Source organism: Candoia aspera, chromosome 10 (genome assembly GCF_035149785.1).
Source record: "Candoia aspera isolate rCanAsp1 chromosome 10, rCanAsp1.hap2, whole genome shotgun sequence".
Classification (NCBI taxonomy): Eukaryota; Metazoa; Chordata; class Lepidosauria; order Squamata; family Boidae; genus Candoia; species Candoia aspera.
Window position 1 is genome coordinate 9,684,878 of NC_086162.1, and position 25,845 is coordinate 9,710,722.

A 25,845-nucleotide genomic window follows, 5' to 3' on the forward strand; every position below is an offset into this window, starting at 1 on the left:
CCCGCAGGGAGGGAGGGAGGGAGGGAGGGCAGGCAGGCAGGCGGACGAGTCGGCCGGACGGCCGCAAAGGCGGAGGGCTGAGGCGGCTCTGAGGCGCTCCCGCTGCCCCGCGGCTGGCTCGACTCGGCGAGCGAGGGTGATCGTCGTCGGTGACGCCTTCCGAGGCGAAGCGAGGGTGAGTGAGGAGGAGGAGAACGGAGGGACTCGTCCCGGTGACCCCGCCGGCTTTGCCCTTCGCGACCCCCCCCCCGCTCGCAGGGGCCCGTGGCGCCTCCCGGCCTCGCCCTCTGCCCGCGCCGGCGCCCTCCCCGATTCCCCCTCTCCGTGGGCCTCCGTCGGCCCGTGTAACTGAGGGCCGGTCGCCGTCCTTTCCCGCCCCCCCTTTCCGATTCGGGGCGGGCGTCTCCTCCTCTTTCCTCGCCCCCACAACAACCCCGTGAGGTGGGCCGGGCTGAGACCGACCGTTGGGAGCTTCCGTGGCGGACAACGCCGGCCTCCCCCAGTCCTTGGCCTCCTTCCAGCCGCCTTCCTCCGGCCAGGCTCGCGCAGCAGCCCCCCTGCAGGGGGAACCCCCATGGGCAGGAGCACTATACCTCTCACGGCCTTTCTTCCCTGCGGGTCTCTCCCGGAAGGCTGCTCTGTACCCGCCCGGGATGGAGAGGGGATGCTGGGGTAACCGGAGCTCTGGGACCGATCTGAGGCAGTACCTGCTCCGAAGGGGGGGTTATAAAATCCCGCCCGAAGCCTTAGGCTCCGCGCTCCCCTTTCTCCTCGCCTTTCCCCGGACCTCGGTTTTCAGCTCAGCTCTTGGACATGCAAAGGAAGCCAACCCAAGAACCGCCCAAGGGTCTCTTTCTACCCCCAGAATTGATTCCTTCCACTGGAAGGGGAGCCAGCCACTCCCCAGTATCACCAGGAGATTGAGCCCTTCTACTGCCCCATAGTTGGGAAGCCTCTCCTCCCCCTCTTGCGGTCTCTTGTTCATCTCTCCCCTCTTATTCTTTCACTAGTTTTTTGGGGGGGCCACTTTCTTTTTACTTGTTTCCTCTTGACCCTGCTAGGTGTTTCTTACTCTGCTCATGCTCTCTGCTCCTAAAGCAAAATATTGCTGGATCTAGCTACAAGTAGTCCTCCTTTAGCAACCATAATTGGGACAGGCAAACCAGTTGTTAAGCGAAGCAGTCGCTAAGTGAAACCATAACTGTTTATGATCTTACCTCAGCTTTCCTTTGCTTTACAGACCTGTGAAGGTCATAAATGCAAGGATTAGTTGCAAAGTTACTTTTTCATCACTGTGATAACTATGAACAGTCACTAAATGAGGCAGTCACTAAATGAGGACGGCCTGTAATTCCTGTTCTTCCCTATATTTTCTGTCTCCAGTTTACTACTTTTCATTGCTTGTTTATGTGCTTTCAGACACAGCCAGCCCGGGGGGGGGGGTGTTTATCATTTTAAGAAGCTTTTCCTTTATTTTTGCTGCTATCTCTGCCACATAGACACAAGTTTATTGCCAATTTATTTTTTACAACTTTCTTTTCACAATAACTGTTGGACTTAATTCTTCATTTCTTGCCCTGTCTATCCAGATTGGCCTGATTTAGTTAAAATAGGAAACTGATTTCACACAGTGTGAATGAGCCACATGAAGCCCCTACTTTCTGGAGAAGACATTCAGATTATCAACTAACAGTTTTAAACTATCACCAATTCCTGGTGATTCCTGACCACAGATACATTGTTTAAACTATGGTAGTAATATCAAGCTAGAATCATACCTTAATTCTGTATCTTACCTTGCCTAAAACCATAGTTCTTTAAAAATTTTAACCTAAATCAGTAGTTGCTTCTGCTTTCTTTCCTGCCATGTGTGAAGAGTAGACTTACCCACCATGTCTGAAATGGGCATCTGACAGGATAATACTTTAGCCTTCTCATCCTAAGCAGACTTGGTGAAGGAGGAAAGAGTGAACGTGCTGGGGAAAATAAGCCGTTCTTCTGTTAGGAAAAAAATTTAATGCTTGGCCTGCCTCAGTCAGGATGTGTAATTTCCTTATTCATGGGCATGGAGGGCTGACAGCACAACCAAGTACGTCACATAGATGGAGATTTTAAAAAATGCTTTAATCCTTGGGTTTTGAGGCTTGAGAAAATAAATGCTTATCCTGAAGCAGCTACTGAATGTAACCTTTAATATCAAACTGTGTACGTTCACATGTCACTGAGGTTAAGGCTTTGATAAACTTCTGTTTATTACCATAGAAATCAGTTTTTAAATTGTTCAGTTTCAACACTTTACAAATCTGGTCTCCCAGGTTCATAAATATTGGAATAATTCTGTTGGATTAGTAGCCACAATCATGTGCATGTTATTACAGGATCAGAGCTTGCCACAGAATCAAGGGTATTCAGAGTCAAGATTCACCCACAAAGTGAGACTTGCCCTCAGCAAGCCATGTAGAAGATTGCAGCATGCAATTCTGTTGTGTGTACCTTCCTAATTTTGCATTAAAGATAAATTATCCTTCAAAGTTGAGCTTGACTCCATTCTTCTGAGATGTTTTCAACTTCCCATCTAACCTTGGATGGGAATCTCCTGGTGGTCCTTCATCCAGGCCCAACCCAGCTTAATGTTTTGACAATAAGCAAGGTCAGCTAGATGCTGCCACCTAGGGGTTGCAACAGATAAATTCTGCTTTAGGAGAATGCTTGGTAAGATTTGTTTTGCTAAAAAATGGTTTTTTCTGTTTCGTTCAGCATCTTTTCTAATATAGCAGATTGTTTTTGGCAGATTTTCTATTAGTTTCTTATTTCTTCTGTTTAATAAGCCTGAAAAACAAAGTCTCAAGGGAGGTATATGTACATAGTTTTCTTTGGAATCCATGATAATAGGTAGTAGTCCTAGATAATAAGACTTACCCTGCATTAACTGTAACAGTGTTATATGTTTGCTTGAAAAAGAATACTAGGGGAAAACTAGGAGTGGCTTTTTATATGAAAAATATTGTGATACACAGTTCACAAATCCCTGGGCTAGGCATATAATCATATAGAAACACTTAGTTCTATTGGTGTTTTGATTTCAGATGGCAAACACCATCTATTTTGCACCTGACTTTGATTGATACTTCTAGTTTTTTAAAAAATTAACTCGATTTTTCTGTTGAGGTACCTGCTTAACACAAACAACCTATAAATTTATAAAATCCCAATCTTCTGGTCAAATATATTAGTCATATTATTAAGTTATAAAAACGAAGGACTCATGAGTGAATTTAAATTCCATTAAGTCTTCTGGTTCTCTTGCAGTTGTCAGTATATTGTTAATCTCTTTGCAAATGGAAAAACTGAAACGGAGGCTATTGGAGCTGGCTGATATCATCTCAGTTCAGTAATAACTCAAAGCAAGAATCCAGCATTCTGGACTGAAACTGAAGCTTCCTTTTCATCTACTAATTCAGTGTGTTTTGTATTGCATTGTAGATTTCTCGGTGAATCAACATTTTCTTTCTGTTAAAAATTTTTATGCTAGAAATGTTACTTTGCAATCCCTTTTTTGTTAAGAGAGATTGTTGAAATGTAGCTCTTTAATCATGGCCTTAATCCATTTAACGAATTAATTCAGTTCTGTATGTTCTTCTCTTTTCTAAATGCCCCTCCCACTCAGAATATGTAATGCAGTTTTAGGGGGTTATAGAACTTCACACTAAAACACTCAGATAACAACTGGGCTTCTCAGTGATCCCTCTGGAAAGAGAAACAGCCTAGTTTGCAGTAATTATTTTGACCATAGAATCTTTCTCCTGTGACTACTGAACACTCTGAAAACTTCAATGCTGAGGAATTATAAGTTGAAATATTTTGGAATTGTGAGTCATCAAGCTTGCAATATGATCATAGCTGCAAGTTCTGTTCTTTCTTCAGAAATACAATATTACTCTTGTGTTCTCTGAAGGTTTTAAACTTTGTTTTTAACATTGCAATATATTTCTTTGTATACATTTAATTGTCCTTACCTTTTTTCCCCTCCTTCCACCCTCTGCTTTGCTGATTTTATTGGTATATAGGCAACACCCAGGGTCATCCTTTGGTAATGCCTTTGCTGTCAGTAGAAGCACAAGTGGCCTTTGCGGCAAGGAGTCCCTTTCCCAGACTGACCTGGTTTACCAGGTACCACAGTGCTCCAAGCACTGGTAACTTGCAGATTGGATGAGTGCAGTGCTTTTCCCCAGTGGGGCTGCCTTGATGCTGGCCCAGAATCTGCATCAATGGCAGCACAGTGTGGTTAGTTTGCCAAAAGAAACAGCCTGTTGGAACCATATTATACTTGTTCTGAGCGAGCGGCACCTTGAACTTGAACCAAGCCAAATTCAGGGGGTTGCGCTGACCTTCTAAAACTCAACATGTTTGATTTCTGCCTTACGCCTTCCCTGCAGCAGTGCCCGCCCTCTGGAAAGTCCCCCCTGCCCCTGAGATTCAAGCAGCCTCCATCCTACTGGTGTTTCAAAGGGCCCTGAAGACCTGGCTCACCCTTTGGCCAGGGTGACGGAAGACCCCTTTTTTTTCTTGGTTCCCATCCAGATTCATCATTTCTGCCATCTTTTTTGTTTTTTGTTGTCTCCTTGTTTTTAAACATGTTCAACAATTTGTAAATTGCACAGAGTCACTGGAAGTTGGGCAGCATGTAAATTTAATAAATGATTGTTATTATTTATTATTACCTGATGGCTTGACTGTTTGGAATTAGCAGGGATGCCTGTCCTAAACTGGCTGTGTAGAGATGCAGAAGAGAATTGTTTCAGTACAGAGATTTTGACCACTAAGTGCCTTCTCTGCTCAGTTACAGTTGGCATCTTACTAGGTCTAATGCCAACTTCTTTGTTTAACCAGCAGGTCTTTTCTTGAACTTGTGCGTTTTCGTCTTTTGTTTACTTCTAGGCTTTTTTTATCCTACCCAGATGTTCCATCTGTAGTAATTTTACCTTTTATTGTTTTTTCCCCCTTTTCTCTTAAAATGCTACATAGTTTTATTGGTTTTAATGCTGCATTTCTCCTTTGGGGCTATTTTTAAAGTAATATAACTAAACTTCTGATTTTGTGCAGTCGTGACTTTCCTTGAAGGGCATGGGAAAATCTTGGTAGGTCAAGCCTAATATTAATATTCTGGAACTAAAAATGAACACACTGTATCCTTTTTTTCCTGAGCACAAATCAAGTCCCCATCATTACAGAGGCCATACTTTCCATTGGGCAGGCAGAGGGAAGGAGAGAAACCATTTGCCAGGTCTGTTCTCCTTTCAGTCTGGTACATGTAGTATAGACAGACACTTAAATAAATTGTGTCTACTCTGTTGGTCCAGCCAATCCTTGCCTTTAAATGCTTTTCAAGCTCACAGTGTAAAACAGTGCTTATGATCAATTTGTATGCACAATGTCTCAAGTATGATATGGGGGGGGGGCTTTAAAATAAAAAGAATATGCAGCTGGGTGATATAATTTCTGAGAATTAAAATGTACATTATTGAGCATCCCAGTAGTAGTAAATAGAGAAATAAATTTACATATGGTATTTTTATACAAATGGATTCTGTGGAAATCAAATTGGCAGTGTTTCTGAAAGCTATTTAACTGGTATCCATTAATCACCTTTCATTAAGCTGAAAACATTCAGCTTGCAAAGAAATTTAATGTTTAAATATCAGATACTGGGTGCTTCTGAACCAATATTCTGTAGCTTGTAATATTTGGTGATCTATAAATTTTCAAGCCGAAATTTGTAGGCACATCGATCTGTCTGTTTTGTCTCACAGTAATGGTGCTTGCCAGTTTGCCTATCTCATGATGCTTTGTTTCTGGTGCCACATAAACAGCAGATTGCATGTCAGGTTTGGGACAAAGGCTAACTCCATATAGCAAGCCAATGTTAGAGCCTGGCTTGCATCTGAATTCAGGGCCTACTAGGTGTCATCAGGATCTTGTGTGGATCCCACCTGGGTTTATTATAATTGTATCGATGCAGTTTTCCAGGATAACAGTCCCCCCCAAAGCCGTACCCAAATAATATAAACAAATAAGCAGTACTTAAAAAGAAACAAGCAAGAAACTTCTAGGTCCTTTCCAGAGGCTAGCTGGTGGTAATGATCCTGTGGAGATGGGGAGAAAAGAGAGGAGGCTTTCTCCTTTGTTCCGTGTTGGTTTCTTGTAAATGAGCGTGAGCCACTTCCTGGAAAAGTTAGTTGCTCATCCCTGATGTTATTTTGGAAACAAAACAAAAATATAGTTTTAAATAAATTGGTTGGAATTAATTGGCTGAGTCATGTGGTGTTGGGGAGGAATTATGATATCCCTGTCAGACTCCTGCTGGCAAAGCAAAAAGTAGAGGAAGGAGGGTTCCTGTTCCTGTTATTTTATTCCCTGTGTCCTACATGCTGTCTTCCTTCTTGAAGGAAAGTTGGTCACTCAGAAGGGCTTTGTGTTTGGTGGATCAGAGATCTCCTTCCGGCTGATCCACATTTGCTCCTTACCCCCCAAATCAGAAAGTGGCAGAGATCACCGACTTCTAGTGTAGGAAGGAATCGCTGCCTATTCAGATATGAATAAGCCTGATGCAACGCTCAGACCTTTATTGTGCGAGAGGCCTAAAAAGGACTCCCATGCAATCTGGGCCTGGACTGTACCCAAAGACCCAAACCCACTTCCTGTTCCACAAGATTCAGTTCTGGAAACAGGCAAACCACCTCTGGAAGGACATATTCTGAAAGATAAATTTCTGCCACCAGAGCATAGGAGTTGTTAACTTGTCCTCCTCTTCCTCCTCTCACCACGGAAAAGGAGGGGATCTGCTGCCCCTTGGGTGCCCTGAGATAATGCTGTACAGTCTGTTCCTAGACCACTCCTGTGTTCTCTGGAATGCTCCATTTATCTTTCAGAATGTGCCTTTCCAGAGGTTGGTTTGTCTGTTTCCAGAACTGAATCTTGTGGAACAGGAAGTGGGTTTGGGTCTTTGGGTACAGCCCAGGCCCAGATTGCATGGGAGTCCTTTTTAGGCCTCTCGCACAATAAAGGTCTGAGCGTTGCATCAGGCTTATTCATATCTGAATAGGCAGCGATTCCTTCCTACACTAGAAGTCAATGAACTGTAAAATGAGCCAGCATTATTCCTCTGAGGTCAGTCTTCACACAGACCTTATTTTTGCACATAATGACTAAACCATTAAAAAGAGCCATAGTAAGAAATAATAGAAAAATATCTTCCTTACTGTTTGTGTTCTCTCTCTCCCTCTCTCTCTTGACTCATTTCAAAGACTCTTCCCACAAGCTCAGAATACAGAGGCAGAAGGAAGCTTTGAGTGGACAGCGATTAATGATACAATGAAGGCCTGGAGTGATAGCCAGTCAGACCTTTACAGCAGTGACCTAGAAGAAGAGGAAGAAATGATTTTTGGAGAAAACGAAGAAGACTTGGAAGAGATGATGGATTTAAGCGATCTTCCTACCTCACTCTTTGCTTGCAGTGTTCATGAAGCAGTATTTGAAGTTCAGGAGCAAAAGGTAAGGGGTTTTAAGGACAACAGTGCCATCGGCAAACCTAGTTCCAGTTTATTAAAGTTAGTATAAAATTAACTGAAAAGCAAATATTGTGCTCTAGTCAAATAATAATATGCTTCAAATGTTTATGATAATACTGGGTAGTTATTTTATTGTAGAAAGGGGTGAATTATATAATTAGATACCATAGAAAAGAATGGAAATGTGTTGATTTCTGTTCCCAACCACAGTCTAGAAAGATTGCTTTGGGATCCACTACTGAGTTGTAACTGCACTTGGAAGTAGATTACAGCATCCTTCCTCAGATGTGTTTTAAAGCACTGTTGTAAGCCTTCAGTTCATTGTGGAGTATCTGCTTTGTATGCAAAAAGTCCAGGTTCAACTCTTGATATTTCTAGAGACAATCAAAATGTATAGCTCAATGTACTAAGCCGTCTGTATGTACACTAGAATTGTCCATTTTAGAAAGATCTGGAATATCCCCAGATCTAGGTGGCCCCAACAGCCACAGCCACTCAAACTTGGTAGGGCTGTATCAGAGATTGTTCCTCCCCATCCAAACCCATACAGCCTCCAGACACTCAACAGCCTGGTGTCAAAAAATAGAATTGGGTATTATCAGCGTAATGATGATACTGAACCCAAACGATGGATGACCTCACTCAGTGGTTTCATGTAGATGTTGAATAAAAGGGGAGACATAGTCAAGATCTGTGGCACCCCACAAAGAAGGGGCCTAGGGAATGTCCTTCCAACCAACACCAAATGAAACTGGCCACAGAAGAAGGAAGATGTCATGAGTACTGATGGTGAGCAGGAGGGGGCCCCTATCCAGGGGGGAAAACGCATGCGTAGTTTAGATAATTTGAGCTGTCATTCACAGAGACACAGAACAGACCCGCCTTGACTTTTGGGGTTTATCTGTCTGGGTTTTCTCATGCTTCTTCAGTTTGGTAGGATTTTCTGTCTACAATAGCAGTAATAAAACACTAGAGACCTATTCCTCGTCTCAGCATGGTTCTTGCTTAGTCAGAACAGAAGAGAACCACTGTAGAATGGTGCCCCCAACTCCAACCCTGAGAGCCAGCCCAGAAAGGTCCCTTGGTCGATGGTATCAAAAGCCACTGAGAGATCAAGGAGTACAAGGGTGGGTGCACCACCTCCATCTTGGCTCCACTACGCTACCACAAGTGCAGCCAAGGCCGTCTCCATGCTAAATCCTGACTGAAACAGGCCTAGATAATCCACTTCCTCCAGGTTCTCCTCAACTGCAGACTGACCACCTTTTCAACACCTGCCCTAAAAACAGAAGATTGGAGACAGGATGATAGTCAACTAAAAGTGTTGGGTCCAGGGATGGCCTTTTGAGGAGGGGGTACAATACCACCTCCTTCACGGCACGAGGTACCAACTCATCCCTCAAGAGGCCAGTACCACAACATGGACCCAACCACAGGTCACCTCCCTGGCCGTTTTCATGACCCTGAAGGGGGTCTGGTCCAATGAACAGGTGGCGGAACTGACAGCACCAAGGACCCTGTCTACTTCCTTAGGGGTTGTCAGTTCAAACTCAGATCACACCGTAAGACCTGGGCCCAGTCACCTCAGCTGGACCTGTCCTGTCAGAGTCCAAGTCCAGATCTGAATAACATTACTTGTCAAATAGCTGGAATATTCCTCACAATGGCCTTGTAGATGATCATGGGGGCTCTCCCTGCACAGCAGGGACCAGGTTACCCTAAATAGGGGTGTTAGATGGCTGTTGGTGGACAGAGAAATACTGACATTTTGCCACCTTTATAGCCCTGATATATCTATATATCATATATGTATATGTGATATATATACTCCTGATATATCTACCTGATATATTGGGTTATATATCTAACCCAGTATAGGCCCTTACCCGTGTAAAGTCAGACTTACTGAGTCGTCCTCCAGTGGCACTTCAGGCATTTCTTTGGTGCTTCATCTCCCAGAGCTCTTCAGTAAACCATGGTGCACCCCAGGATTGGTGCACAAGGAGAGGCTGCATAGGGGTAATACAGTCCAAGGCCCCAGCCACTTGCCCATTCCAGGCAGCAAGTAAGGCCTTAGTTGAGCCACCCACCAAACCCTTGGGGGAAACCTCAGGTTCTCTCTGGAACCTCATTGGGTCCATCAATTGCTCAGGCCAGGCCAATAAAGGAGCTTCTATCTCCCTGCAGGGAGGGCTGACACCAGTGAGCCAAAGGAGATTAGAGAGCGATCTGCCGGTGGCAACGGACTGATGTTAATGTCCTCTAATACCAGATTATGTTGCAACTGCCCCAAGACAAAACCCTGATCTAACGTGCAGTCGCTGGCAGGCATCGGGCCATTGGTGACTTGGGACTCAACGTCACTAGGCAGCAGATTGATATCCCTGAGAACTGAGAGCCTTGGGGGCACTATTGTCAGCCCAGCAACGGAATCCAGCAGCTCAGACAGGGATGGTGGTGGGCAGAAGGAGAGCGGTATGCCAGTGGCAAATCCCAACAGTTCCCTTGAGCCCAGCTTCAACCAAGACACCTCACATCTGGTTATCTGTGAAGTGGAGCCTCTGTAATGACTCTCAGATGGCAAGAACCACCCCTCCTCCCCTTCCTGGGGTCTCAGCTGGTGCAAAACCTTGTTGGGCGCAATTCTGATAGGGGATTCCCCGCCCCAGGCCAAACCAGGTCTCTGTTAAACAAGCAGGTCAGCACCCTCATCCACAGTAAGATCATGAATGAGGGCAGCTTTTTTACATACCAACCTGGCGTTCAAGAGCAGCAGCCAGAGCCCAGGGCCAGTGAGGATTCAGTAGCCAAGGATGGAAAGTGGAAGCTGAGGGCCAGACAGTGGACTGCTTTCAAGCTGTGGGCCCAATGTCCTCACCCCAGTCCCCTGCCATACCTCCCTCTGCCCATCACCCTTGTGGTAGTCCTGTCTGCCCTCTCATCTCCCTCCTCCTGGGCTAAGGCACACACCATCTTTCCTCTACCCACCAGACACAAACCTAACCCAGCACCCTCCAGTCATTTTCATGTATATGGGGTAGTTACTGTAAGCCAGTGTTTCTCAACTTGGCAACTCGAAGATGTCTGGACTTCAACTCCCAGAATTCCCCAGCCAGCCATGACTTGCTGGCTGGGGAATTTTGGGAGTTGAAGTCCAGACATCTTCAAGTTGCCAAGGTTGAGAAACACTGCTGTAAGCAAACTCCACTTGCAGGAACTCCATGTACAGTATGTTTTAGAATGCATTGTGTTTTTCTCTTTTTCCTAAAATTGATTATGAAAATCAAGGAAACTTATTAAAATGTAAATATTTATTAAGTTGTCAGATACCAGGCTCTTGAGGCAAATGTCAATATCCAGATAGATTAACTTCCATATCATACACCACTTCAAAGTCTGTTTTAATATTTGACAAAAGCTGCCTTTGGTCCATGCTTAGTATCAAAACTTTTCACTTGGAATTCAGTTCTTCAAAGTAACTGATTTTCTATTAGCAAATAGCCCTCTTTCATCAAACTACTGCATACCATAATTCTCAAAATTTAAATCTTGAGAGGTAAATTCTATCTTTGTTATACCTTTCTCTAAAACTAGTAAGTTTTTGTTGAAGCAGAGAGAGAATAACCCTCCATTATTACTTTTCATTGTCCTGACAGTCATGAAGCAAGGTTAATCATGCGTAGGCAGACATGTTTCCATGACAGCTCTAGTTGAGGCTGAATTTGTTTCTGAAGAAACTAGGATTTAATTTAATATAATACTTTGGTGACAAAATATGTTTGTTCTTCCTTGTTTCAAGTGCTGTGTGAAATACTATTTTTAAAGGAACTCTATGTGCCCATTTATATTCATGAAGTTTATAAAAGGGAATGAACTCTTATCTTCCAACATCTTTTTCTTTTGGGGGGGAATCTTTTAAAAATATGATTCGTTGCAGTATAGATTGCTTTAAATGCTGTTGCTTGGGATAGGAGTTAAATAAATGGGGAATAATCATATTTAATAGTTGGAGGGTTGGACTGGATCCAGGAAGACCTGATTAAGTCCTCGCTAGATAGTGGTGTTGACTAGATCAATGTTTCTTAAACATTTTTTTATCTCAGGACCCCTTCCCACTTTTAAAAATTATGGAGAACCCCAAGAAAGCTTTTATTTCTATGGGTTATATTTATTGATATTTACCATATTAAAAAATTAAAATTGACGCATTTGCTGCCATTACTGCTTGTCACAATAGTTTGATGGGATTTTAATATTGTATTATTTTTCAACATACGTTGGCAAAAAAATTGGATTTCGCGGACCCCTGAGAGGGTCTTGGGTGACACTAGGGCCACGTTTTAAGAAACACTGCACTAGGTGATTTGGGCTAGGTATTACTTCAACCCAACCTTATCTCTCAAGTTGAATTGTTCCCCAGGAACATCTCCTAGAGCTCCTTGGAGGAAAGCTGAGATATAAATGTAGAAAATAAATACTAATTTAATTTAATTTTTTTGTCTTGCCAGTGTTTTTATCCTGTTTGTGCCTAGTTTTTGAAGTGCTGCCCCCAAGAGTTATGTGTGTTCCTTAGGCTGTAAAAAGTTGTGCAGTACACCTCTGATTTATAGGAAGCAGTTTCCTAACTGGGATTCTGTGATTTAAATAAATTAGGAGATCTTTGTTGAAGGGGACAAGTTGGAGGGAGCATCTAAGTTTCTTCCTGTTCCCTTTAGTAAACCATAGTCTATTGAACCAGAAATGATTTGTTTAAACCTGACTTGAGTTTGTGGTGTCCAATAAGCTTGTAAGAAAAATTGTGAAATTGTAATGATAAATGACATACTTTTTACAATGGTACAAAAAAAAGATCAGAGAGAGGACATCATTCTATGTTATGTTTCCCAGTTGTTACTAAGTAACTTATATTTAGTTGTTAGAGGAGCTGAGAAGAATTTGAATACTAAATATATGTCAGTTTTTCTTGATGTGCTGGACCAGAGACTTGTCACATTATTTGATCATGCTATTGCTTCACTAAATAATTATAGTCATTTGGGGAAAGGAAGGGAGGGAGGAAGGGAGGGAGGAAGGAAGGAAGGAAGGTCAGACAGATAAATTCTATGGAGCTGGTTGCTGAGGTTCCTTTCTCAGTCTCTTAGAGTGTAGCTGTGTATGCTTACTTAGGAGTAAGCCCATTGAATAAAATGCAGCTTATCTCTTAGACATTTATAGGAGTGCATGGTGCGGGAGCTGAATCTGGCCCCTTTAGATACATATTAAATACAGCATTGGAAATAGAACAGGATAGTTCTTCTAGATATTTCCTTCCGTGTAAGCATGGAAATGAGATCCAGAGTGAAAGAATAAAAGGAGCTGCATGCCCTGGGATGGTTTTTTACACAGAGGCTGCAGAAGGGATAAATTATTGGGAAAGGACTCTGATGGGGAAGATGTGCTATACGTTTTTAGAGCACCCATTTCCATCCAGAGACTGCCCAGTGGGATGGGGAATTACTGGCCAGCAGTCCCAACCCAGTTGGAGAAGGCTGCTTTGACATGTGGGACGCAAGAGCCTGGGAGTGGAGTGGCACGAAGGCCAAATGCTTTTGACAGAGCAGCCTCCTTCCTTGCATCTGGGTTAGGATCGAGAGACAGCGCTCTCCGTTCCTGAGACGGGGTGACAAGGTTGAATTGGGGTAGAGGAGATGAGTTTAGGAAGCTTGTGTAAGACTGAGCAGAATAAAAATCCAAATAGATGGACTTATTATTATTGTTATTGTTATTTAGATTTAGATTCTACCTTTATTTGTTCAACTCAAGGCATGTGCATAATGCTCTCACCTCCTGTTTTCCCCACAAGAACCCTGTGAGGTAGGGTGGACTCAGAGAGTGGGACTGGCCCAAAGTCCCCCAGACCTGTCGGAGTTGGACTGTTTAATAATCAGTTTGGGGATGGGAAGGGAACCGGCTACTAAAATTATTCTTTCATCATTGGATCAAGTGAAATCCAGTATATTCTTCTTTAACAGAATATCCCCATCTAATACATTTTATGGTAATTACCCTATATCTGTTGAAAATGATGAAATAACTTTGAAAGATGTCAGGTTTTTTGTAAGTGCATACAGTATTGCGCTCCTCAAATACGGGTTATTGGGGGTATTATTTGATGTTTCCTCATATGATTTATATGATTTATTGTTGTCTGCTTATTGCATGTATTTACCTTTTGGCTAATAGATTTTGATTTGATTTGATCTCCTGCCATCTGAAACCACTCTTGCTTACATAGCGTCAAATTATTCTGAGGTCAGTGGCTTGTGGATCTGCTTAATTTGTAAGTTTGAGGAAAAGGTATATAAAATAATCTCTCGTCTAACTGGTGCATTCTGCTAACTGGATTTTTAAAAGCAAAACAGCCATTTTTTTTTTTTTTTTTTTGAGATTTGTACCTTACTATAATATTATTTACACATACCTGGTCTGACACACACACACACCCATCATAAGAATACTTATCTCATTTAATTTGTATCCTGGGTAGCACTTTTCTCTTTCAACCCTTGTACGGTGCTTGTTTCTGGTTCATTTGTGGAGCAAAGAGGCAAGAATCCACCCTGGGAATGTTTCACTGCAACAATAGTCTGCTATGATTATCCTGATCCGGTTCCTTGCAGTCCTTTCTATCTCGTCTCAGCAACAGCCTAATAGTTGTCCCCATAATCCTGATTTATTCAGCTGGCTACCTCTGCAGGAGTCTTCCCCCAGTGTTCCAGAAAACATGGTGACTTAATGAAATGGTGCCTTGCTTGCACAAGGTCATCTGGAGCGAGCATATCTAGAGATGATGCAGTGCTGTAGTGCTACACAACTTCTCTTTTCTTCTTCTGCAAGCACCTCTTTTAATTCATAGGCCCACTCCCCTGACCTTGACAGCAGGGAGGAAAGAGTCCTTCTGAACTAAGGCCAGAAGGGAAGAGGGTGAATGGGGAAAGAAGCTGGCATTTATTTTTGGCTGCCCATAGCCCTGGGCATCCATAAATGAGAATTTCTTTGCCTCGGTGATTCTGCCAAGGACGTATGTAATAGGTGGCTGTTTGGCTTGCTGACCTCCAAAACAGATGAGGAAGAGAGGGAGAGAAAGCCATAGCGTTTGTCCAACGCTCTGGAAAGGGACTGACAACATGTGGCCATAAATCACACGTGTGTATTGTTTAAAACAGTTTGCTTAACAGCTTTCGGATGGAAGGGGGGAATTATGTAATAGCTGATGTAATAACATTCCAGGGTCTGGCTGGCTGGGAAATCGTGAAATGTAGCAGGCTGGTGTGTGGTGGTTCTGTCGGTGGGGTGGGGTCTGGGTGAGATGTGTTTGAAGCAGATCTTGGCTTTACAAGGCTTCTTTTCTGCAGGGGTGGGATAGTCCAGTATTTCTGTTTCATACCCATTTCTAGTGTGGATAATATTGTACAGGTGGTGAAAATGGTATGAACGTTGCATTTAATTCTACTTTTTCTAAAATTAGAAGAATCAATGATCAGCTAAAAAGATTACAAATTTAATGTTTTCTCACTGCATCATTTCTGTGTTCAAAATCGGTCTCTCTTTCTCATGGAGTTTTGTGGGCAAAGGGTGATAGATTTTCAGGTATCTCAAATGACCTGCGTGGGTGATGTTAGTATGGGATTAAACATTTTGTTCAGTCACTAATCACGTTACCACAATCATCTACAGGGGCATGGATACAACCATTTACATATCTTCACATTGATGGAAGAATGATTAGTTCATACCAGGCACCCCCCACCCCATTTATCTAGAAGCCTTGTGCTTAGCCTTGTGTATGAAACCTAAACCTCTAGTAAAAATGAGTCAGACAAATGTATTCAGGGCTGGTGATTCATCATGAAGTGGAAATACAAGGTCACCAGTGAGCAGACTGAAAGGGATGATGCCTTGTTGAATCCCTTGAATTCAGCTCAATTTGAATGAGTCCAGATTCTTCCACAGCAGTTTCAGAACAAACTATTGAAGTATACTTTAAGCCTGATTTCAGATTGCACAAATAGGAGTGACATTGTAGTGAGATGAGAGTGTTAAGAATTTAGACAATATATTAGAAGAGTAGAAGAAAATAGAGCTGATTATCTCTGTCTAAAATGTAGATTATGCTGAACAGTTAAGAAGGCAGCCTATTGACCTTGCTTCTCCACAGCACATGCAGTTGACTTGGTAGATCTGACCCCTGGGTTCTGGTGATCTCTGCCACTTTTCTGTTTGACAAAGTTTGTACACTGCATATAGGAGAAGTTAGAGAGTTAACAAGATTTGGGGATTGCCTGTAAGTGTTTATATGTATGAAAATGCCAGGGAATGCCATTATTTTGGGAGGCCGTCAGAATGTTAATAAACAAAAAGTTGTAGCTATGCAAATATTCACCGTATTTGATAGTAGCAGGTAGCAACACTAAGCTGTGCTTGGCTGTTCTCAAGGGGGAAAAAAAGCTAAGCAGGATCAGACCTGATTAGTACTTGAATGGGAAACCAGGATATTGCAGACTATATGATAGACTGGGAAGTTGGAAAAGCATAAAGGAAAAAGGCAGCAGCAAATCACTTCTGAATTGTTGCCAAGAAAATTACTGGATCTAAATGTATACCCCATATGCATCTCTTTTCCTCTCCCTTAGTTTATTCTCCTAACAGCCCTGTGAGGTAGGTTAGGCAGAGAGAGGGAGGCTGTCCCGAGGTCACTAATGAGCTTATTGTCTGAACAGAAGTTTAAATCCTGGTATCCTCAGCCTTTTTCCAACACTGTCAACCATTTTGACATTCAGCCTGGCATTCAGGGTCATTGAAAGAATCCTGATGAGGAAATATTTCTCAGAAATATTTTTGGCACCAAGTTTATGGGAAGTCTAAAAAAGGTGTTGCATATATGTGTTTTATTGTGTATCTTGACTATTTAATTTCCAAGACAGATTATACTATTGTAGAAAATCTGAACTGAATACTTTTCATAATATCTCACCAAGCTAGGTTTCCTAAATGATAAAGTCGGAAACATTAGTGGATATTCAAAGGCAATACCTTTATTAGACCAACTGTAAGTTGCTGAAAATAGTAGGCTTTTAAATATCCAAGAAGTCTTCATGAGTCATGGTACTTTAAAAGCCCAAGGGAAGAAAAAAGAAAGAAAAATGTAGGGTTGTTTAAGCCATGTCTGCGCCAGGATACAATATTAGATGGGTCACAAGAGGTGGTTGTAGACATGCAAATTAAAACCCATTAAATACTGAAGCTCCCAAAGATTTGCTGAAAACTAAGGAAAGCATATATGGGTCTCTTTCCCCTTCTCCCAGTTTATTCTCATAACAAACCCTGTGAGATGGTTTAAGTTGAGAGAGGGGGACTATTGCCAAGGTCATGGGTAATCTTATTGTTTGAGAAGACAAAAAAGAGAAGAAGGAAAGAAAATGATTGTGAATCCCTCATTTTTGGAAATAAAAAAATCCAACTGTTTAAGTCAAAACTTTCCATTTCTAAGTAAGATATACAGTTATATTGGAAATGAAGAACATACATTTTGTAAGTTCTTCAGGAAATCTTCCCTTGGCCTAATAAAGGTGTTGTCTTCATACACATGCTGTACTGGGTTATTTTTCTCATGGTCAGTACAATTTTGTCTATGGGGTTACAGGAATGCTTAGCTTAACACAAGGTTTCCCAGCCAGGATTCCGTGGCCCCCTAGGGGTCCACAAAAGGTCACTAGGGGTTCCCTGGGAGATCATGATTTATTTAAAAAATTATTTCAAATCTGGGCAACTTCACCTTAAAGAGGTCAGTTTCATTCTTTATTTTCAGTTTAAGAACACTCTTAATGCATATACACAGGCCTACCCAGGAAACGAGTATAATAATTTTCTAACTTCCGGCCTATCTTTGAACCTGAATGTGCAGGGGTTCCCCAAGGCCTAAAAAATATTTCAAGGGTTCCTCCAGGGTCAAAAGGTTGAGAAAGGCTGGCTTAGCAGGTCATCGTTAGATTGTGTGCTCTAAGATTCTGACTGCCCTAGCTAGTCAGAGATCAGTCTAAAATGCAGTGTGGCTGTTTGTGGAAAAAACAGCATTAATACTAATCATCTGGATGAAGCAGCATATGGGAACATGTGGAAAGTCATAGGATGAAGGGAGTTTCTTCTTTTTTCCTGAGATACAAAAAGAAAAACAATACATACAGAGGATTTCTTACTGAATTCTACATACTCCATGATTCCTATCTGCCTTTGAAGGATCATCAATTCTAATATGAAATACTGGGAGAGAGAAACTGGGAGGGTGAGAAGCAATCATTATATCAAGGCAGTCACTGAATGGGTACACAAATCATGGTAACCCATAGGCAAGGTTGCAAATTATGTGAACTCAGCTATTGCATGCTGTGATTTATGGCTTTTAATGCAGAGGTTCTCAAATGTTCTGGGTTCGTGGTGCCCTTCGTGTCTCAATAATTTTTTTCATGATGCTCCTAGAAGTTTGTGCATTGTCTGACAGATGTCGAGTATTGCTATGTTATTTTCCATTGCTCCTGTGAGTTAACCATGGCAGCCTGGGGCACCACAGCATATAGTTTGGGCTTACTGTAATGTGTGAATCCAACCTATTAATATGTACAGGTGTGGGAATCAAATGCGCTTAATGCCATGTGCAAACCAGTAAACTGTGAGAGCAGCTGACTACTTGCCCTTGAAGCAGACATAAGGGGCATTCATTTTATAGATTCAGTCTGGTCCGATTAACTGTTAGTTTTGCAAATTTGAAACTTGGGTTCAGATGCCTGTTGTGCTAATATCACTGGGTTACATTTAAAATGTGTAATATCTTGACTCCGGTGCTTTTTCTCCTGGGATTCCTGTGAATGTGACAACACTGTAAAGCATTCTCAGATAAAATTTCTCCATCTGCGTGACTCATCTATAACCATGTTAAATCCATACAGAATCAAAAGGCTTCGAAGTGTTAATTGTTACAACAGTTGGTTATTTAATGAAAAGCTGACACTAATATATTAAAAGATTACAGTGGCAGTGGGTACACCATTGGTAGACCTGAAGGGCCAGGTTGAGACAGACCGTCATGGAGAAGGTCCATCTCTGTGGTTGCTAGGAGCCAATACCAACTTGATGGCACATAGTCAATTACTGTACAGATTTTACTCTAAAAAACAGTATTGATAATAGCAACCACTAGATGGCACTATGAACATGGCGTTATATGCGCTTTTAAATACAGATTATTGGTCTTTGAATGCAAGGAAACTGGTAATTTCATGAGCCTGTGTTTTTCTGTAGATATTACAAAAAAAAGTATCAGCAAAACTGAAAACCCAACAAGAAACATTCTAGCTAAGTTTGCTTATTGCAGTAAGCTTTAAGGTACCTTGATTGTGTGTATTTTTTTTTCTCTATCCTTAGGAAAGATTTGAAGCACTTTTCATAATATACGATGCTCATGTTACATTCCAGTTATTTAAAAGCTTCCGAAGGGTAAGGATAAACTTCAGCAATCCAGAAGCAGCAGCAAGAGCGCGGATAGAACTCCATGAGACAGACTTCAATGGGAAAAAACTGAAGCTATATTTTGCCCAGGTATATGTGTTTTTCACTTGGATCCCGCCTTTCTGTTAAAAACAGATAGGGTTCCCAAGGGTGCTCCTCACTTCTGCTCCGTATAATCTAAAAGTACAACAGTTTGCACGAGGGTTTATGTTAGTCAGTCATGGTATGATTATCTCGCCTTTTTAAAGCACATTTGTGCTGGCAAAGCCTGCCTACCTTGTGATGCTCCTGGGGCAAAAGAGGCTGCTTTCATGGGTACAAAAAAATGGGCTTGGAGAAGTTAAATGCATCTTACACAAATAACTCCAGTCAGGAGAGTTGATGGACAAAAAGGATAGAAAAGTTCCTGTCTAGATGTCTAGAAAGACATCTGCATGCAGACCATTATGCTTCTTGCAGATACGGTGTGATGCGCTATATCTTAGTGTTCAGAGAATCAGATCTGTCTGAGCTCCATACTACAAGCACACACACAAAGCCCCCACAGTGTTCTGGGCCTGGCAAAGAGCACTGCATTAAAAAAAATGTTATTTTTTACAGGATATTATGTCTGTGTCCTGCATCAGTTATGCAGAATGGCTCTCTTAACAATTTTATTTCCACTCTGGGAGTCATACAAATAGGCAAGAAACTCTGCAACGTATGGGACCCTCCACAGAAGCTTCCCACCTTCTTATCTTGGATTCATTCTAGTCTGTTTAGAATTCAGCAACATTAGCCATAAACTGTAGGTCTGTCTACATGACTATATGGGCTATTAAAAATATTGGAAGGTTACAAAAAATTTTACTTCATTCATGGCCTTGGATATAGCTGGAGATAAAATCTTAGCTTAGCCACTGATTCAGCAGGGAGTCTGCAGCAGCTTGCCTGCTGTAAAATAAAGTGGGAGTGACCTTTCCTGCTAGAATACTGAATAAGTGGGTACTTAAAATGGATGGGCACTTAAATGGGCCCTTAATTTGGCTCAAGCAATGTGTTCTTTACTAACTAGCCTTGTAAATATTTAACTCAAATAGCTAGAAGAGGATTAACTGTGCATTTGGTATCCAGTGTCTTGTCCAATTAGTGAAATAATCTTTATAGCTTTCCCAGTCTTGTGTCCTCTAGATGTGGTATACCACAGCTCCCAACATCCTAATCTGGTGGAAATATTAAAGGGGGAAAGCAGCACTAGAAAGACTTTTAAAAAATCCGACAAATTATGTGTCTTACTGTTCTGACAACATTTGTTCTTTCAGGTTCAGGTGCCCAGTGAAGTGGGAGACAAAGCTTACCTTTTGCCCCCCCAACCTGTCAAACAGTTCCTGATATCTCCACCTGCATCCCCACCAGTAGGATGGAAGCAGAGTGAAGATGCTACTCCTATGATAAACTATGACTTGCTTTGTGCTGTTTCAAAACTGGGGCCTGGTAGGAATGCTTTATTTTCTATTTTCTGTACTGATGCATCTGTCTTTACACAATGCATAGTACTTAGGAATTCACCCCTGTCAAAGATGATGGTGACCAGTTTTAGAAGGGAACTGGACATATTTGTGAAGGAATCAGGCTATCAATGACTATGAGTCTTGAAGGATGTGCATTACCATCTGAATCACTGGTAGCAGACTTGAAATATCCTTTAAAGTGACAGTAGAAGAAGCCAGTTAATTTTCTTTTCATGTTTGTGAGTTCACTGGCCAATCTGGAACATCATTCGCTGGTCTAGGTAGGCCCTTGGCCTCTTCCAGATTCAGAACTCTTTAAGTTCTTACATTAATAGAAAGTAATAAAAGCAGGCTTTCATGATAGACCATTGCAAAGGATCAAACAGATGCCAAGTATGGCGTCTTGGCTAACATTGATATCTCATGTTAGCCGAGTCCATTTCAAAACATTACATTGGAGGCTTTCTGCTCAACTACATGACATCTGTTCTGTGAGGTCCTGTAAAATTCTATCTGTACATCTATATTATCCTTCCCCAACTTGGTGCCCTTGAAATGTATTGGATTTGAGTTCCCTTAGCAGGGACTTGGGGCACTGATGTCTAATATCTCTGGAGGGCACCAGAGATTATCTATCTGTGAACAGTAGATATGATTATTCAAGAGCTTGGAGTAATGTGCCCACCCAGGTTTTGACTGTGGCACCAGTCACAACCACAGGGCAGGGGCGATGAAGTGGCAATAGTTATCTGTGAGATTCTGGTGGCTGGCAGGGATGCTGCTCCACAGATTACTGGATGTAAGAACCTATTTATGAAGTTGGGCATTAGGGATCAAATGGGATTGTTGCCCCTGTGCCAGCCTCCCTGCTGCATAACAGCCTCTCTACCTGTGCTGCTCAGTGCTCTGACTGGATTGGCAGTGGATTTCCCCAGGCTTATGGTTCTGGAGGACTCTGCCTGCCTTGGGCATAGAATCAGAGGCAGTTTGGGAATTTATGGTCACTATGGCAACCATGGACCTGGCCCAGATTATTGAGGGTCCAACTCAGAGCATATGGGGGATCACCCATTAGATCTGGTTTTTGTCATGGGGGAGTAGTGACATGATTTGGAATTGAGCAGTATTTGTCATGGACAAATCACTCCCTGTTCATCTTGGCATTTCCATGTCTGATCCCTGTCAAAAGGAGAAAGGACATATTTGATCGATCCACCCCAGTTGCCTAATGGGCCAAGCTAGGTTTCTGAACCATACTTTGGGTATGGTAATGGGCTGGATGAGAGCCAATTATCTGAAATTAATAGTTTGGATAAATGATTCTCAGGTCCAGGAAATTAATATTCAATCCATTCTACCTCACTGTCTCCTTGGAAGACTTCTTGGAATCTCCAGTTAGGTAGGGATTTGGCAGGAAGAATTCTGGCTACTTTGCCTAATTCAGGCTTGGGAAAGATACCGCTTCTACCTTCCAGCAGCCCCAGACAGCATGGCTAATGGTGAGAGAGATTGAAAGGTGTAGCTGCTCATAATCTGGGCCGCATGTTCCCCCACACTGCCCTAGGTTGAACCGTATTATATCACTTCTCAAAGGGTTACATGACTTCCCTGTTTTCTGGCCAATTCAAGGGCTCATTTTAAAGGCATTAGTAGTTCAGGACCAAAATATTTCAGAAACTAATGTATCTTTATTAAACATTTCAAAAAATGTATATAAACAGGCATAGTAAATAAATATATGAAAAAATAAAATACAAATGATTAAACTAGGAATTTAAAAATGTCATTTCCAGTATATCATTAATTGATTGTGAATAACTGAACATAGATCATTTTAAAAACCTGAAGGTTGTTATTAAGCTCTGAACAAACTATAAATATCAGGGACCATGGTCAGCTGAGTGTAAATCACAGAATAACACGAACTACAATAAATTCTATCCATATTACTAAAAGTTTGTTCCAATTTAGAAATCATATAACATTGAAGTATAGGCTGTATGCATAGAGAAACCCAAATTCCATCCTGTCTATAAGTTGACACCTTAAATTAGACCTATTCCCAAATATTGCTACTGGATGCCGTACATTATAGTTGGGTTTCCACAACACACTAAACATGGTAACTGAAGTAACTCATTTGGATTCAGCCATGAATTATTTGAATGAGTTGGGTTTACTCAATGGACTAAGCCACAAAGAGACCAACCAGGATTAAAACTAACCAAACTTGTGGTCTCAGTGTAACTGCTGGATCTTTAGTTGTCCAAATAAAGCATGTCATGTCAATTCAGCCTTATATATATAGAAAGTTGAGGACCCATCATTTAACACTGATGCTTCAATCCTTTTGGTACTCAGTGCTTAAGGTTTTTTTTTCCCATGAATATTTTAAATTTGTTTTAATGTTTATAATTGTACGGTCTTGTTTCCTCCTATTTGTATAAAATTTGAGTGTTGATGGGTAGTATTTTCATTGTACCCTAACTATGGTACGGTATCTGAGCATCTGTCAGGATGAAGGTAGGGTAGAATTATTTGTAATTTTCAGCTGTGGTAATAAGAGAAGACTCTTGCTTTACCCAGTGTGTAAAGCGTTGTTTACCGTGCCTGTCATGCTCCCCAGGAGAAAAGTACGAGCTTCATGCTGGAACCGAATCCACTCCCAGTGTCGTGGTCCATGTGTGTGAAAGTGAAACTGAAGAGGACGATGAAGTGAGAAGTCCCAAGCAGAAGATAGTGCAGACCAGGCGCCCAGACCCACCACCCACCTTAATAAGTGAAACAAAAACTCTTGAATGTATGCTGGAAGTAGGAGGTGGGATGCACTACTGATTTGAGGCTATTTAATCATGGCAGTGGGTGATCACTCACATTTGCATTGCTGCATCCTGCATAGCAGCAACAGACTCCTCTTGCAGTCATCTCGCATCAAGAAGACATTTTGAAGAGCACTTTAATTTTTAAGGTCAACTTCCAAGATGTAGCAAATCCACTAGGCTGCCAATCCTAGGAGAGTGCCATTTCTGGAATCTGTGTTACCATCCTCTTGGTGTTTGTAAGGCCAAAAGGAACTTGGCTGCTGCCATCTATATATGGGCTACCACATGGTTTTGTATGTGAGTCTCTCATGCATATTTTTGTGTGCTGATGTGTAACATGCATCTGAATCACTTGATGTTCTAAGTAATATAGTGACAAAATATAAATGTAATGTACAATGTACATTGTTATCAGTAGGAGAATCTCAAACTGTTTTGGGGTGATAGAATCAAATATTTGATCAGGTTTGTTTTGTGGTTTCTGGGTTTTTGCTTTTCTTACAAGTGCCATAGTTGTGTGTGTTGAATGTCAAGGTATTTTTGTGAGTTGATGTAAGGCAAAACAAATTGGGAGTTGTAATAGTTCTTTTCTGCCCACTGCAACTAGGGAAATTAAAAAATTGAAAGGCCTACAAGGATATAGTAGAGAATGGATTAATTACCGTTAGGGCACATTTTCTTAACCTGTCTTTTGCCACCTGCTGTGGTTATGTCTAACACGGGATATTTCCAAAGCAGGGAGTGTCTTCTTCAATAGTCCTGTGTACCACTTACGCAGCTTGTTCCGTCGCCTGTTTTACAGAATATTCTGGTTGGCCAAGCAAGTATAGCCCTCCCACTGTTCATTCTTCTGACCCTTTAACTGTTTCCCATTTGTGAGAAAACCCCAATTTATCATTTCTGGGCTCAGGTCACACATGCTGTGCCAAGATTTTCAGCCATGGTTTGTCCTACAAGCCATAGTAACCTGGTTTATTGATAAAGCTAAGCCAAAAGCAAACCAGCTGCATTATGTCTTATGCAATATGTGAATCAGCCTGTTGTCTTATAGAGAATGCAAATCAACATTTCCCAGTGAGCTTATGGTTGAATTGCTTATTTATTGCCTGATTTCTTTTCCTCCCTGGCATCAAACCATCTAGCTTCATTATTTCTCAGGAAGGAAGGAAGAGGTGCACCAAGATAATTTGCATTCTGCTGTGCAGGAAGAAGGCTGACGATTCAGCTGCAGAGACTTGAGAAATAAGGTTCGACAAGTTGTGTGAATTGTTCTTTATGCCTGCCTTTCTCTTCTCAATGTCTTTCTGCAAAATAGCACCTTTATTCAATTATTTCTGTAATACTACATGTCTGAAAGTGAATACCTTTTTATGGCTGAAATAAATGGAAAAACAGATACAGGAAGTGTTGGGTTCTGTTTTATCTGTATAATCATCAGTTATTCCAAATTCTTTGTGAATCAGGTTAAATTCAGGGCAGAGTGTCAGTTTTTCCCCTTCGCCTTCGCTTGACACATCCTTGAGTTGGAGATGGTTGTACTATTTTCCTTAGGACTGCTAGATCTGGGCAGCAGAAATGCAGATGACCGCCAGATGGCAGCACATTCGGTTTTCTGGATCTCTTTGCTGCCCCCTAGTGGTCACTAGATTTTTGCATCCCAAAGCTAGTTCTGCTCATGTTTTAACCTCTCCATGGCCCAATTCCCAGAGGGAAAAAAACTGAATCCTCTGCACTTGTATCATAGGGAAAAGTGAGCAAATCATAAATAATGGCTAGCTGTTTACAGTGATTCAGGATAACCTTAATTAATTTTAAGAAGAACTTTGCATTGGTAGTAGATGAACAATGTCTTTGTTTGATCATTTCAAAACTCTTTTATCACTAAATTTTACTGGATGGCCTTGAAGCAATTAGATTCTCAGTCTTCAAGGATCTGTAGGATCATGGGACAATTTACACAACCTTAACCTCTTTTGATGCAAACGTGATTAATTTAGAAGAAGGAGACTAAAGGCAACAGCCGGAATAAATCTTACTTTTGACTTGTTATTTTAAGAACAAAAGCCAGCATATTTATGTATGAAAAACACAGCTGAGGTTTCCCACAGTATAACTTCATTCTGGTAACATGAAATCAAAACAAAACTTAATACACTTATTCTGTAGAGAAATATTGATTATTGACAGTAAAATGGTGAGCACCCTGCTTTGTCTCTGCTGCAGTGGGATGTTGTGGAATGCTGAAACCCATTTGGGCAGATAAAGTTGGATTCAGTTAGCTGATTTCAAGGGCTCTCATTGGCCCTTCGCATCTGTGAGGTGGTGAACTTGGCTCTCTTGTCGCTGATGGATTGTGGAGCAGTGCGGTGAGAAGCTAGTTGCAGGGTTTGCTAGCACACTGTTGTAGAATGTGGAGATTGGCGG

General features: G+C 41.7%; 1 protein-coding gene across 2 annotated transcripts; it reads left to right on the plus strand.

Moving 5' to 3' along the window:
- RCAN3 (RCAN family member 3) lies at positions 1 to 24,819 on the plus strand. Of its 2 annotated transcripts, XM_063312597.1 has the most exons (5): positions 6 to 175; positions 7,305 to 7,551; positions 19,026 to 19,199; positions 20,411 to 20,582; positions 23,226 to 24,819. In XM_063312597.1, the coding sequence occupies exons 2-5, from the start codon at positions 7,372 to 7,374 to the stop codon at positions 23,432 to 23,434; spliced, it is 735 nt and encodes a 244-aa protein (XP_063168667.1). In that variant the 5' UTR covers positions 6 to 175; positions 7,305 to 7,371; the 3' UTR covers positions 23,435 to 24,819. The 2 variants fall into 2 exon arrangements, with proteins under 2 accessions (XP_063168668.1, XP_063168667.1); XM_063312598.1 differs by lacking the exon at positions 20,411 to 20,582 and having other exon boundaries at positions 1 to 175; positions 23,226 to 23,449.
- Positions 24,820 to 25,845: the final 1,026 nt, after the last annotated feature.

Excerpts from the sequence above, each read along its gene's own strand:
- RCAN3 (XM_063312597.1), top strand. The coding sequence starts at position 7,372 with ATGAAGGCCTGGAGTGATAGCCAGTCAGACCTTTACAGCAGTGACCTA. Across the intron at positions 7,552-19,025 it reads TTGAAGTTCAGGAGCAAAAG|GAAAGATTTGAAGCACTTTT; the intron begins GTAAGGGGTTTT and ends CTCTATCCTTAG. Across the intron at positions 20,583-23,225 it reads TGTTTCAAAACTGGGGCCTG|GAGAAAAGTACGAGCTTCAT; the intron begins GTAGGAATGCTT and ends CATGCTCCCCAG.